General features: G+C 54.2%; 1 protein-coding gene across 2 annotated transcripts in view; it reads right to left on the bottom strand.

Annotated features, from left to right (window-relative positions):
- Positions 1 to 4896: 4896 nt before the first annotated feature.
- Positions 4897 to 15333, bottom strand: part of LMX1A (LIM homeobox transcription factor 1 alpha) — a 44252-nt gene continuing 33815 nt past the window's right edge. For both annotated transcript variants that reach the window (XM_085300200.1, XM_085300201.1), the window contains exons 3-8: positions 10075 to 10307; positions 6243 to 6412; positions 5925 to 6002; positions 5745 to 5814; positions 5372 to 5542; positions 4897 to 5057 (exon numbers count right to left, since the gene is read on the bottom strand). In XM_085300200.1, the coding sequence (XP_085156326.1) occupies positions 4897 to 5057; positions 5372 to 5542; positions 5745 to 5814; positions 5925 to 6002; positions 6243 to 6412; positions 10075 to 10307 (883 nt within the window). The remainder of the gene's footprint in view (positions 5058 to 5371; positions 5543 to 5744; positions 5815 to 5924; positions 6003 to 6242; positions 6413 to 10074; positions 10308 to 15333) is intronic.

Consider the following 15333-nt stretch of genomic DNA (forward strand, 5'->3'; position numbering starts at 1 on the left):
CAACCCACTTCACCTCACCAGAGTCCTGGTACAAGCTCTGCTTGTAGACCTTCARAGGCCATTTCAGGCTAAAGAGCTCCCATCCAGCTTGGTGGCAGGATCTGCACTCAGTCCATAGCACTCTGGCTACATGCCTGCAGCAGCCCCTGCCTTCACACTTTTCAAGAAAARCACACACTAGTACCCCTGTCCCTACAAAGAAACTCCTCAACACATACCTTACTCTCAGAAGGAGCAASGTTTTTAAGAAATACAGCAAAACTTTCACAAGCCCCCACTCTGTTGTCCTCCAGAGGTTCTTCAAAGATCAGGACAGTCAAGCTCCTACAGCACATCTTCTCACCTTCTCCCAAACTCAAGGATCCTGTGAATCCTGCTTTTATAGGGTTTTACACTTCCCTCCTGTCAGGTGACCATGCAGAGCTCTGCAAGACCTTCACCTGATGACTCACTAATTACATTCTAAATGAGCAAGCAGGTTTCTCTGGGCCTCAGCTGAAATTTCTGCTGGAAGAGATCTTGTATCTCAATAAACCTTATTTATTCTGCTTGGGAAGTCTTCTCCTACAGACTAGAAATTTTTCCAATCCCCCCCCCCCCCATGCATTTCAATTCATGTTTGAGGCAATAGAGGCCAGAAATGGGCTCAGAGAAGCTGTATAGTGAAAACATTGTTGTTAAGAGAAAATAGACCCTGCTAAATGATTAAAAATAAGTCTTAATTTTGGAGAACAAGGGAAAAAACTCAGCTGCAGGATGACCTAGAGACTGCTTTTGAGTCCAGCAGGCTGTGCAGCATCCAGACCTGAGATAAGTAGCTGRGGTGAAGGCAGGGATTATGACCAGCACAAGCAGGACCTGTGTACCAGGGAAAGGGATAAGCACCACCTGGACTGTCTCCTACAGCCCTTTGTCAGGACAGCCCCCATTTGGAGGGCTTTGCTGGCCACTGGGAGTGTTTGGAAGCAATTGCAATTAATTGCGTTCAATGCCTCTCTTCCCACAGGTCTCATGGAGCTGAGGACTGCCTCACTCCATGACTGACCGGCGCCAAAACGCTCCTTTGATGAGCGAGGCCTCCGGGCTGGTTTTGACAGTCCCTACTGCGGTGCACAGGCAGCTAAACACCAGCTCTGAGGTCAGCCTGAGGTTTCACTGTGAGAGAGCTGTCATGAAACAAGGTCTTCCCACCTGGCTCTCTGCAAGAAGATCTGAGCCTCAATGCCCAAGGCCAGATTCCTTTCATTCCAGCTGACAGGAGCAATCCCATTGCCAGTCTCCCTCTTGACTCCTTCCCAGGAGCAATTAATGAACATCTTCATGCCCAGAGGTCCCAACAGACATCTCACYGTGCAAATCAGCCCCCTTTCCTTGTCTCCTTGGGCTATGTCTGGCAAGGAACACCTCTGCCCAGACTTTTGGTTCTTTCTCAGGAAAACAGTAAAAGCAGACTTTTCACATTGTGTTTGAAAGGCAGATGGAAGGTTTTCATTTTCACTGGAAATGCTGACATTTCAGGTGTTTGCCTCTACCTTTTTTCATCTAGTCCTGAACTCCAGCCCTTCAGCCCCTGCTGAGGGGCCTCTTGGCAGCCTCTCCACAAAGATACAAATCACTGCCTCTCCTTTCTCCTCTCCTTTCCCTTGGCCCCTCCACCCCACCCCAGAAAAGCCAGGAGTGTCTCTGGAGCCCCACCCCGACCTCCCAAGWAGTCAAGCCCCCTGTGATGGCTGAAGACTCAGTATTCGCTCRGCTGGAAGTCCTTTGATTCTGCCACTTCAATGCTTTTCTGTCCAAAGCAGAGCAAAAGTCCCCAAACCACAAGAAATCCAGGCCTTTTCCTGGAAACTACAGCTTGCAAAAGAAAAATTACAGATTTTCTCCATGCAGTCAAACCATTTTGGATTTTTTTTTCCACAAGCTGGACTTTGAAAGCATGTTATAGCACAGGAAGAGCAGAGCAGTGTCAGACAAAAAGCAGGAAGAAGAATGCCTTGTTTCGCGTGTCTCAGACAATGAGTTGTGGATTTCTGTTTTTCACTCCTTCCCAGTTTGCTGGAATCAGCACGTATTCGSAGAGCTTCTCCATGTCAAGGAGCTGTGATAAGAGCAACATCTGTTGGGAAATACCCACCCAAATCTTCCTGGCAGTCCTAATGTGGAGCTCCTCAYGGCCCTGGCATGGAGAGCTAGGGTGCCTAGTGAGACAACAGTACAGGTGAGAGCACTCATGTTGTAACCAGGCCTGTGGTCTTCTGCGCTGGAGGGGAACAAGTGCCTCCCAGCCACACTCTGCTCTGTGAGCTTTCTGAAACAGCAGCTGAGGATGCTAAGAAACTAAAAGATGTGGAGAGAAAGGTTTTAAGGAAAGTTAAATTAACACCCTCACTCTCACCTGACCTCCAGAAGCCCTGGGAAGGTGATAGGTTTTATATCCTTTGTCCACCAGCTGGCCTGGGTGTCTGCTTCTGGTCCCAGGGCACAGGAGGGAAGCAGGGACAAGGCCAGGGGAGTCAGATGTTCCTATTGGTCATCACATGTTGCTCTTAGTACCACTGCATCCTCTCTACCATCTCCAACTGCAGCCACCATGACAAGTTTCATCTGGCTGGCAAACGCTCTTGGCAGACCAGAGCTCATTCATTTGGGAAAGGATTGTATCCTTGCTGTCCTGGCTTGTCCASCTTTCCCTCAGTTCTAAGAGCATAGAAACATTGCACGCAAATGAAAACATGAAGCAGTGTTTTTTGGTGGTAAAAGCACAAATGGGCCCTTGCAGAGAGCTAGGAATCAGGCAAACATTCTTCTATTTCTCTTTTTGCYCATCCCTTTTCTAAAAAAACCTCCTTGCAGTAAAGGAGGTTGCCTAGTGCCTGGCCTCCTTTTCTCTTTGGTCATTTTGGGTGGGAGTCATCTTCACTGCCTGTAGATATCTAAATTTGTAGACATCTGGTCTACAAACATTTGGTTGTTTACAGCTAAACTACTCCTCCAAGGTCCAACGTGCTTGGTGGGGCATTCAGGAAACCCTTCCCTGCCACCTTGGCTAGGTGTCAAAAAGAGGAATAACCCTTCAGATCTGCCAATCTCTGTCTATCGGCAATACGGGAATGTCAAGGATCAGTTTAGTCCTAGACCAGAAATTATTTGATATCTAAAGCCCAATGAGCAAAAACTTCCCCTGCTGTCTCACCATACTCCCAAAGTTTTATTACTTTGGAGCTATTCAATCCCTTCCTTTTATGAGTCACTGGGACACCTCGCACAAGAAGAGACCAGGCATTTTTGCAGAGTTTTTTTTTTTTTTTAATTTCATCTTGGTATGCGATTTCTGACAGTGTGTCAGCATCTCCTGCTGGGTCAGCCACCTCCAGACCCCATTACATTCAGTGTCAGCTCATACTGTGGCAATGAGCCAGTATTTTCAGTCTCACAGTCACTTGCATGTCTTTACAGGTTGTTGTTTACATAACTTGTGAACAGCAGCGCAAAAGGACATAACGCATGAAAATTAGAGTAGGGATGAGGTGATTGACGGTCATCTGAAGACAGGACTCTAAGGAAAACTTTCCCGAGGTTCCCATGGCTTCTGCCGAGATGAATCTGAGCATATGGGTAGGAAATGCAGGTCTCCTCTCCTTTTCACCACCAGCTTTGTCCCAAAGACCCCTGGGAGATGAACTGGGCTGCCAGGCTGGCTGCAGGCACCAGGCACCACTGAGCCTCTGCCCAAAGGGATTCACAACCCGGGGCGCGCGATGGGGGCTGCTGCATTTCCTAGAGCCGGAGAACCATTCAGTTTTGCTGTTCCCGACAATCTGCCGACAGAGGCAACAGGCTCCCTGGCCCATGCCTGGAGCTGACCCTGCCTGGCATTTCAATTGCCCTTTAAAGCCAATGGGGCAACCTGAGAGCACCAAAAATAACCAACCCCCAGACCCAAACCTATTGCCTGAAATGAACTGATGTTCCTTGCCTGCCACTGGGCTTTTGCAACCTAAACATAATGTTTATAAAAAGTAAATTATTTCATCTTATAACTTAAGTGCATTGAGTATTTCCTTAAATATGGTTCACGCTGAAAATAAAGTTACTTTTGCTGTACAGTAAATTTCTGATAGACTTAGAAATAAACTTTGTTGATACAATCTGGCAGGTGTGCCTGTGCAGTATATTACACACAGCCACACGGCTTTGCACACACACACACGTGCGTGCCCACACACACACAAACATACACACACATAGACCTCATCCTCAAGGATGGGGAGATGTTAGGGGTTTCTACGTTTCTATATTCGCAAAGGAACATCTATCTTAAAGTCCCTGCGTTTAAACAGCGAGCGCTCATGCCAGCTGAGCAACAGAGGGAAAAAGCCACAGTAGACACCACCGCATAGGAAATTTTCCCTGTGCTTCCTCAAAATATTGTCAGCTTTTCAAATTTCAAAGCCAGGCTGACATTGCAAACTCTCACAACAAAAACAATTAATTTGCTCTTTCTGCTGCTAGGACCAAAGGTCGCACGGAGATACAGTGCCAGGACAGTCTCACAGGAATATTTTCCCCCCTTGTGGCTAGTTTCCCTCCCTCTCTACCTTTTCCCATTCCAAAATTAGAAATTGGCCACATTTGAAATTTGAAAAACCCCCAGCCAGCTGCAATGAACGCTCCTGTCTCTAATCCTAGGAGTCTAASAGAAACATGAAACTATGCAACCCATAAGTTATTCAGTCCTTGGGAATACCAAGCTACAAAATATTGTTTGACAGCATCCCAGCAGTGTCGAGTCCCCCTCCCTCCCAAACCCTTCTCGCCCACGGCCCCAGCAGCTGCTCATCGGGTGACGTGGTGGACACGCGTGTCCCTGCCTGCCCCGCGGAGGGGAGGCGATGCTCAGGATGTGAAATAGGAGCTCTGCATGGAGTAAAGGTGGTCGATGGGATTCCCCACCCGCGACTGGAGGGGTCCCGCGTCCGCYGTCGCCAGGAAGCAGTCGCCCAGGTTGCTAAGTGAGGTATCATCGCTGTCCAAGTCATGAAAGAGGGGCTCAGCACCTGCAGGTGCAGAAGAGAAGCAAGCTCAAGGGCTGCACACTGGCATAGCTCTACCTCCCCTTCCTTATGGTTCAGGCTCCCAAAAATACCATATCATGCTGTGGCCCACAAGTGACAGCCTGCAGTGAGACAGGCTCCCCGGGTCCACAGTGCTGCTCTGCTGGCCAAGCCCTGCTCCCAGAAGCTCCCCATGGCATGGCCACACAAGGGGAGGAAACCCACCAACATCTCCTTGACCCATGATGGGAAACATCATCCTTATATGACTGCAGAGGGAAACTGAGGCATGGCAAAAGCACCTCTCAGAGCCTTACCATAGGGGTGCATGTGGTCCCCGGGCATCTGCGGCGGGGTGAGCCCTTGCCGGAAAGGGTCAGAGCTGTAGACACTCTGCTCCATGCCCAGGAGCTGCTGTGGCGGTGGGAGTGAGGTGTATGGGTTCATGATCCCCTCGAGCCCGGCATTGCCACCTCCATTGGCCTGGGCTGGAAGACAAGAGCAAACCGTCRGGCTGATCTGGGGTTGTTGCTTTTCAAGGAGCCTCAGCTCTCCCCTGCAGGCCCAGAGGCGCGAGGTGCTTGGGAAGCCTGGAGGGGACGGTCCTGGCAGGGCCACAGGGCCACCCTGAGCATGAGGAGGAGGGCTTATGGGGGTGCAAGGAGGGCTGGGTGTGAGGTTTCAGGGTACCTGAGCTCAGACGCTGCGTGTTTTGCTGATCCTGCTGCTGCTGCTGCTGCCTCCTGGCCAGTTTCTTCATCTGGGTGAGAAGAAGGGGTGTAGGCAGGGGGGTGAAATCATCCCCCAGCAGAGCAAGGAGGGAGGGAGCCCCAGCACCACCACTGAGGTTGTCACCACCGYGCCACCCACCTTTGCTCGCTGATTCTGGAACCAGACCTGCACCACACGGACGCTCAGCCCTGTCTCGGCCGCCAGCGTCTCCCGCACCTTGGAGAGAGGACACAACAGCAGCGTCTCAGTCGGTTCAGCGGGTCTACTCAGCTTCCCAGAGCAGCTTTTGGAGAGGGCAGAGCAGCTAGGACAAGCTCTTGCCATGTCACAAGACAGCACCAGCCAGCAGCTGCACCTGGAGCTGGGAGCTCGCTGAGCACCGGTGCTGCCACCAGGGCTGGAGGCAGGTAGGACTGTGGGCTTCCCAGGGCAGGTGCCCAGCCCTTTTCTCCGTACCTTCCTACATGGCTTGGAGGAGACCTCAAATGATGCTTTGAAGGCCCTCCGCTGCTGAGTGGTCAGGATTGTGCGGGGCCTCTTGGGCCGCTTGTGGTCCTTGCCATCCTCGGTGCCCTTCCCTGAGGCCTGGCCCATTTTGCAGACGCTGTCTTCATCATCACTTTTGCCTGAGAAAGAAAAAGCAGGTCCTTTACAAACAACAGGCAGCACAGTCCCTCTTCCAGCTTGTTCAAAATAATCTAGGGGAATTTAAATGCTAAGATTTGAGCAGATGCAGTGTGAAACTCTAGAGACACCTCATTCTCACTGTGACTGACCCAAAAGTGGGTCTGGCCTACAGGGATTTCCTTCCAGGCCACAGCTGGGGACACATCCGGACAGAGACGGGCAGGTAACATCCATGCTAGGGAATGAACGATGCCAAGGACCGTCCTCCAGCTCCAAGGCTGTCTGCGCAGCAAAACTGGTGTCCGAGCGGTTGCTAGTGTCCTCCCAACCCCATTAGAGGTGGCACAGGACAAAACTGTGCTGGGGCTGGGCTAGCCCCAAGACGGTGAGGACAACCACAGTACAGGACCTCCTCGGTCTTTATTTTCCCTGCCACAGAGACCAACTCCACTTAAAGCACACTTTTAATCATAAATCTGAGGGGTGTCTTTGCTTATATTTCTCCCCACCCACGGCCTGTCTTAAAAGCTCCCCTGACAAAAGCTCAGACCACTTCAAGTTTCACTCCTTTGGCACATGCTGAAGCACCTCTCGCCGCTAATTCACGTTCCCAGGGACTGGTGTCTAATCCCTCTCTGCTCTCGGTGTCGTGGGGCTTTGGGCAGGAGCTGCTACGGGAAAGTAGGTTGCACTACTCTGCCTCTTACCAGCCCTTTTTATTTGCAACTTCCCCACGGTATCGATAACCCAGCAGAAAGGGGTGTCACGGAGGTTTGACAGCACAGGCYCTTCCCTCCCGAAAGCCGCAAATCACTTAGAGCCTCTTCCAGGAAGGTCCTCCACGATCCGTTCGGCAAGCGCCCTGACAGCGGGGCGAGGTTGCTGGCAGTGCTCGGCGGGAGCCCCGCTTCGGGGCTCGCCCGGGAGGCAGAGCCCGGGCTGCTCCGGCTCCCGCTGCCCGCTCCCCAAGGTTTCCCGTGGGAAGGGAGGCAACGCTGCCGGCAGAGGGAGGGGGCTCGCCGACACCGGTTCCCGCGTTCCTCCGTGCTGCCGGGATCGCTCCGGGGGGAGCTAACCCGCTGCCCTTTTCTCCGTACAAACACCATTTCCCTGCTCCATCTAGCTGCCTGTTTTCCCCAAACTCGAAAGGGCTTGATTTTGATTCGAGGCGGGGTAGAGGGGTGCAAGGGGGTAGAGGTGGTTCCAGATGTTTCACAACCACCAGGGAAGGTGTCGATTGATGGAGACATGTAGGTGTAAACCCCTTTGYGCTGTAACGAGCCGTGGCCACCCCAACACCTCTCCAGCCACCAGCCCCAGCAGGGACCAGGGGGTGCTGGCGGCTCGCAAACTGTATCAAGCAAATAACACTCCCAAAAGAGTGCTCCAGGAGGGGGGAAACCCAGCTCTGAGCGACCCCCCCTTCCCCTCCAAGCCCTCCCTCCCCAACACCTGCTCCCCAAATCCCTCCAAGTGCCGAAGGAGAAAAGAAGGAGCAGCGGAGCCGGATTTGGCGGGGGGAATTACTTTTAATTAACTCTCCCTTTCAAGCCTCTCCCCGAACGCGGGAGAAATTAATGACYGTCTCGGGCCGGCCCTGACGTCAGCCGGGGAAGCGCCGGGGGCCGGGGATATTGTGCGGCGTGCCCTCGGCGCGACCCGCCGGCTCGGCGGCCACGGCGAGCGCCCCGCTACCCGCCGCCGAGGAAGGGCCATTCTTCGCCTGGGAGGATTTAGGGAGAGGAGAGACGCTAGGACGCTTTTAATTGGAAACCGGGCTCCTCTTTCAGAGGGGCTTGTTTACTCAGGCTCCGCTGCGGAGGCTCAGGGGAGGCAGTAATTGAAGCGAGGGTTTGGGAGATTACGGGCAACATATGGCTCGCTTTTTATCTGCGCTTTCTCATAAAAGTGGCCTTTGGCGCGCGGGGGCCGGGGCAGGGAGGACGGGGGGCTTCAAAGCGGGGAGCTCCCACCGTCTACACGCACCCCCTGGCCGGTGCCGGGCTCCGGGATGTGTTTCCGAGCAGCCACGGGTTTTTGCACTGGCTCCCGGCACCGGTCCTCCCGATCCCGCGGGAGCTGGCCGGAGCCTCCCCTGCAATATGAGTGCTTCCCCTGGAGATTTTTTGCTGCTCAGTTCTCATTTCAGCYGGGAACGCTGAACCGCAGGACGCGGAGCCGCTGGGGAGGAAGAGCTCCCCAGCCTTTCCCAAAGTGCCCTTTTCCCCCACTAGGAACAAGCCCAGAGGGCTACGGGGACAGCAGGCTGCTTCGCCTGTTTTCTTGCGTGATGTTTCCTTGCTGGTTCCTATTTTAACTAGAAGAGACTGCATATCCCATAAGGAAAAAAAATAGTTCATCAGTCAATTAAGCAGAGATGGATGTTTTCCAAACGGACTTTCCCAGGCCTAATCCAAGAGCCAGGGGCAGTGCAATGAATCTCCGCATTTTCCTGCCTCTTCATTTACTCCAGCATCGGACAGTCACTCACTGGCTTTCTTCAGTGACCTCCTCCTATTTCCTCATCGGTTATTTTTGCTTTTATCACCATTACTTTGGGAGAGGGCTTTCATTCTTTTTTTCTCTTACAGCAAACGGTCTCTCCCAAGGCAGAGCCACCCGCAGACGGCCCCGCCGCACCGGCGGGCTCTCGCTCCGCAAGATCGCGAGCTTTGAGAAGCGACGTAGCCTTCGGGCCGCTCTCGCAGCGCCCGTGCCAAAGCCCTCGCCGTCCCRAGCGGCGCCGGCGAGCCGGGGCGCTGAGCGGGACCTGCCCCGCTCCCTGCCTCCGCTCCCCCCTCCTAAGAGGAGCTGGCGATGCTCTTTTTTTCCCCCCTAAGCGCTTTGTGCTAGTGGGAAAAAAGCAGGCTCCCACGAGCGTGCCGGCCGCCCCTTTCAGAGCACGGCATTTCAAAGGTAAACGTGCCCTCCACAAAGCGGATTTTCCTCTGATGATGGTTTTTAAGAGGAGCCGAGGGCTGTTTGGAAACCTGCGCACGACGGTGTGACCCCGGCAAATGGCATGTGGCCACGTAGCCTCGCTAGGAGCAAGGGTCTTTCGGGACATCGTTAGCGCAAAGATATCTGCTAACAGTTCATTTTTTACCCCCCAGCCTCCATTGCTGCATTTTCTTACTAAATTTATCTTCCTGGGAAACATTCAAATATTATTTTCATTGACTGTGGAGATGTATTTAAACACTGATCCRATGCTCTGGGCAACCTGACCTCATTAATAGCCAGAAAGTTTCCCCAGTATTAGCACCCGGGATGGAGCAGGACGCCAGGCGCTGCTGTGCCGCAGGAAGCCCCTTCCCCTACGTCCACCTCCAGCCACAGCTCCCCGGGGTGACCGGGCACCCCTGGAAAGGGGACAGACCAGGAGCAGAGACAGAGCGGCGTGAGCAGGAGCACACGTCCAATGCAAAGAGGATGGTCCCCAGAGCACCCTCGGGTCTCCTCCAGCATCACTGCCCAGGTGCCCTGCTCGTGCCCCTGCCACCGCGTGCAAAACCCCGGCCAGGAGGCACTCCAGCTGGGAACAGCTTTGGCTGGAAAACTCAGTGGGGCTTGTCAAGCTTTTCACTGCTGCTCGGGGGACTTGGCGCCGGGTGCTCGGGGGCCTGGGGCCGAGGCAGTGCTGGCGCGGGCGGCCCCTTACCAGAATCCGACAGAGCCGGGCTCACCAAGCTCAGCAGCTCCCGCTCCTTCTCGTAGTCGCCCTTACAGAGGAGCTGCCCTTCCTTCAGCACAAACTCGTCGCCCTTTTGCAGGCGCCGCTCGCAGACGCAGCAGCAGAAGCAGCCCAGGTGGTAGACGCTCTTCTGGGCCCGCATCACCAGCTCGCTGGGCGCGATGGCCTCCAGGCACCCGGCGCACTTCACTGCGAAGAGCCTGGGGAGCAAAGAGAAGGCTCCGGTGGGATGCCCGGCGGTGAGGAGGGAGCCCCGGGGTGCCCRCAGCAGGGAGGGAACATCATGCCCACATAGGGTGGGTGCAGCACACGATCTCCCCTGGTCCCCCCAGCAGCCATCAGGGCTTTGGCTAGGTCACAGGACCTATCACGATGGTGTTAGCCACCCCGCAGTGACTGGGTGCAAGCTTGCCTTATGCCAGTTCGGGGGGGATGTTGTCTTTGGGCCAACTTTGGCGTTGCGGGTTGACCTATCACAACATTCACCATCAAAGTAGGCCCCAATGTCTGGATGCTCTGGGCAAAACCAGACWGGTGTCAAACCTAACACACCACGTACTGTCACCATAGGACACGGGCACACCATGCCCACACGAGTTTTGTTAGTTCTGCCCATCCACCTGCCTCACAGGCCAGCTCACAGYCTATTTGCCAGACATAAGGAAATGCTGAAGGCTGCAACAGCTTTCACAAACTCATCCATGACAACCACCAAGCATCTACAAAACCCAGCTTGGGGCTAAGGGTGATGGCCACTCTTTGGGGAGATGAGGAGATAACCCTGCTCCCTGCTCTTGCTGGCAGATCTGGGATTCGGATATGGGCCCCATCATGTCCAAGGCCCAGGGAGATGGTTAACAGAGTGAGTAGTAGCAATGTATGCCTTGCCTCCTGCAGGGAGCACCACAGTAAAACCATTGYTGGCCCGAGAACTTTGAAGGTCTAGAGCTAAAGCCTGTGCTGGATGTTTYAAGTAAATGAGATCTTTCCCCCAATATGGATTTTTCATGCTACTAAAGCAGAACCTCTTTGTCACCCCCAAGTATCCGTGTTTTGGCTTGGGCCTCATAAGGAAGAACTCCCTGTTTACCCAGCCTTGTTCTAAGTATCTGTGGGAACCGAACCTTATTATTCCCCTGTCTGGATGGTTTTGGCCTCGAAAGAGAAGCTGTAAGTCAGCAGCACATCCTGCAGAGGTTATCTCAAGGCATCTCCCATTGCCCTCCCTGGAGATGCCCAGGGACCGGGCAGGGAGAGGGGCACATCCAGGCCTCCCACAGCCCCACCATCCTCCGTGGGGTGCTCCCACCACCACGGCCCTGATGCAACGCACATAGCCTCTGCCAGCAAAGAGACTGGAGGGCCTGCCTGGAGTTTGTTRTTGAGTTCATATTTTTATTAAAATTAAAAAAAAAAAGACATCGAAGCTCTGCTTAAAGAGTTTAAGCAGTTATAAATGCCCCATTTCCTTTGAACATCTTTCCCATCCCGGAGGTTTCCCGCAAAATGATGGCAAACTTGCATCCCCAGAGCCTCAGAGCTGACCGATTTAAAACATTTTTTGCTCTTACTAAAAAGAAAAAAGAAAAAAAAACACCCCACGCAGGAAATGAGAAGTGCTGAGTCAGCCCCATTCCAATAAGGAGAAGAGCAGATGTATGCAAAACCCTTGCAGCAAAACAATCAGAAAAATGGAAAATGTCTTGTGTTTATGACCCTGAGCAGACTATCTGGCTCCAAACTGGCCTGGTTGGGGTGGCTGTATGCCTCACCTGACACTGCTGCCTCCTGAACCTGCTTTTCTGAGCACTTTGGTTTTTAATGTGTGCATTGCCACGACTGCGCTGAGAGTCAGGCAGGGCTCTCCGGATGGGGAAACTGAGGCACAGAGCGTGGACCTGCCAGATTTGCAGTTCTGAGCATGCAGTGGGATTTGCAAAAGCTCCCCTGCAGCGAAGGGGCACGAGCCTTGCTGCAGCCCCCGCGCAGCCAGCTCCTACCCTGCCCGCACTCCCCTGAAATCCCAGCCAGGCGCAGGCTTCATTTCGCCTCATTTTAGTTGCCCAATAGCCGGATAAATAACGTGGTCAGCTGTGCAAACTGCCGGAGGGGGCCGGGCGGGCCGGGGCGCGCAGGCAGCCGGCCCGTGAGAACCCGCAGCAGCTGGTAGCATCTGCGCCCGGCTCATTAGGAGCCGATTAACCGCTTCCTCTCGCGGCGCTCCCCGCCGCGCCGAGGCAGCGGGCGCTGGCACGGCCGCGCGTCGTGCTGCCTCCGAGAGGCGCCGAGACCGCGGCGGGAGCCTCGACCCGCACCTGGGAGAGGAGCTGCTCCGGGAGTTGGCCGCAGGGCATCGCCTCCTCGTGTTCCCCCCCCCAGCCCCCGGGGCCGGGAGCGGGCTGCAGTGCCCGGCAGCTGCCAGACAGATGTGYGCACAGCTGCCCGGGTGCCACAGCTGGCACCTGCCAGCTGTTTTCTCCATGCATTGGGGTTAGAGTGTTAAGGGACAAGGATGAGGCCTCCACCATGTCCTCCTCCTTCAGCATCAGCTCCCTCCTGGTGGCTTCATCTCCAGGCGTTGTGCCGCTCTGCTTCTCCTGGGGCAGAGCCCAGGAACCACACGGGCTCGACTGGGCCGCTGGGTTTAACCCCAGCTGCACAGTGGGATTTCAGTGCTGAACGGCTCTGGGAAAGGCCCTCCAGCCCCGCTGCAGTGGGGTGGCCGGCCGGCCACATCCCCGTGCACATCTAYGTGGCACAGCGACCGGCACAGTCACCTGGTGGGTACAGCCTGGCTCATTCCCAGGCTCTGCCGTAACGGCTGCGGCGAGSACCTCTCCGCGGAGACGGGCTCTGCACTCACAGATGCACGCTGCAGCGCTCTTCCCACCCGCCGTCCGAACCCTGGACACGTCCGGCAAATCCCCCAACGCACCAGTGAGCTCATCTGCCACGGCCAAGCGGGGGGATACGTGTGCTCCGGTCCGCGAGCAGCAGCCACCTGGAAAGCATCCTCACGGCAGCACTCCCTCCCCGCCACGCTCTGACGGACGCCAGCATAAATCAGCTCGCCTCCTTCCTGACACCTCCCTCCGTGCCGGGGCCCAGCGGGGCGGGTTTTTCCCTGCATCCAAGCTGGGAGAGGAGTCCATCCACCCGCAGTTTGACGAGCTCACCRGGAATCAGCGGGGCTCTCCACGGCRTTTGCTCCCCYCCATCCGATGGGGATGCTTTGGAGCAGAGGACGTCAACCCCCTGCTAACAGGCTCTGCTTGAACTGGGGGGCTGCAAGAAAAACCATCTGCCAGGGATGTGTCTGCCACTTTTCCCTCCAGCCCCGTTCTCCGAGGTGAGGATGAAGCATTGGTGCTGGTGCCCAGGCCACGTGGCAGCGCCCAGCAGGGCTCTGTGCCAGCTCCTTCTGGCACCCCCAACTTCTCAGCACTGCAGGTTAAAAACCCATCAGATAAAAAGTAGAGGCTCGAGAGTCTGAAATTCCAAGCAACGCTGTTAGTAACTTTTCCTTTTGCATGTTCAACCTTCATTTCCCAGGTTTACACCCAATCGTCCGTCTCTTAGATATATATACCCTGAATGTCACTACGAATCCCCTGGGAGGAGAGGTGGGCATGTTCCCTTGACAGGACCCCTTCCGAAGGGTCAGTTATTGCAGTGCYAGCTCGGAGAAACGCAGGCTGGTGTTAATACTGTATACTTCTGTAGTCAATTCATATTTAATTATGTCTCTCTTATGTCAAAGCGGAGGTAATTTGTATTCATCTGGCAACACACTCTCATCCTGTTTAAATGAGGTTTAAACTCTACCTGTTGGGATTTCTAAGCGGCCTCAGTAATAAAATACTGATAAGCTATTAAGTTAGTGCCGCCTAATCTTCATGGATGAATGTGCCCAAAATACCTGCTTYCAGTGCATTGATTAGAAAGCAATAAGCTTGTGCTAATTATACACATCAGCATCAACTGAACTAYGGATTTTCCTAAGCCCAAAGTATTTAGCATGTTGGAAAAGACGAAGGTGTTAGATCTAGGTAAATGATTGCCTAATATTTGACTCTTAAGGCCATGCTTTGGCCTGGAATAACTGGTTTAATTTCCAAACTGCTGAGCCCGCAGCAGCTCCGGCTACGGTAAGTGGGCCCGCAGCAGAGCCATGAGCAGCCTCCGGAGAGGCCKGCCTCGGCCAGGAGCACGAGCTGTGTCCCCCCGCCTGCACCCGAGGGGAGCCTTGGCAGTGGGGGGGGGCTTTTCACTGATGGTCTCTGAAGGAAAATCTTTTTTGTTCCTCAGAAATGAATGATCTGTCAAGAGCTTTGCCCACTGGCTTCCATGCCACTGTGGTTCATGTACCTACGACCTATCCATGGGGTGTAGAAAGGACAGGGTGTTTTTCAGCTCCAAAAGCAAGACTGTCCCAGCCCTAGGCAGCAAAAGATCCAAAAAACTTCCCCCACAGCATGAAGCTATAAAGCACACCTCAAGATCCCATGATAAACCCGCACCTTTGATATKAAAAGGCCAAAGCCCCCTCAAATTGCAACCTATTGCAGGCAGATAGGGTGAGAGACAGAAGAAAGTGGCTGGTGGCCCAGGTCCCCGCAGCCACCGGGARCTGGTGGGGAGAGTGTGCACGGATAACCCCACATGGGGATAACCCCTTGCAGGGATAATCCCATGCATGGATAACTCCCATATGGATAACCCCACACAGGGATAACCCCATGCAGGGATAGCTCTACATGTATAACCCCACAYATGGATAGCCCCACAAAGCGCCTGTGGCCTACCTGGGAGGGGGCTGGAGGAAAATTCTCTTCTAGTCTCTAATCAGGCAATTAATTTAGTGTTGTGCCTGAACAAGATGCCCAACCAGAATCCAGAGATGTTCTTCTCCATCTCTAGGAAGTTCAGCTCTGCCCCACTATACCCAACTCCCTCCTGCTGCAAGCAGCAGCCTACRGAGCAGATGTATTTTGTCACCCCTCCACCTCTTTTTTGCCCCTCTGAAGTTGCAAACAGGACTTGGAGGCGACATTTGTATATGGCACGCTGCACAGAGGAGAAAAAGGAATGGCTCTGCCCAGGGCTGCCCCAGGCAGCCAGACCGTACCAGGGACATCAACAGCCCCGTCCGCCAGGGGCGACCAGCCCCATCCCGGCGCTCCTGGACGACGGCCCCACCACCAACAAGCTGAGACGGAAAGTTTG

This window comes from Rhea americana, unplaced genomic scaffold, assembly GCF_003343005.1.
Source record: "Rhea americana isolate MKP2758 unplaced genomic scaffold, rheAme1 scaffold_162, whole genome shotgun sequence".
Lineage (NCBI taxonomy): Eukaryota > Metazoa > Chordata > Aves > Rheiformes > Rheidae > Rhea > Rhea americana.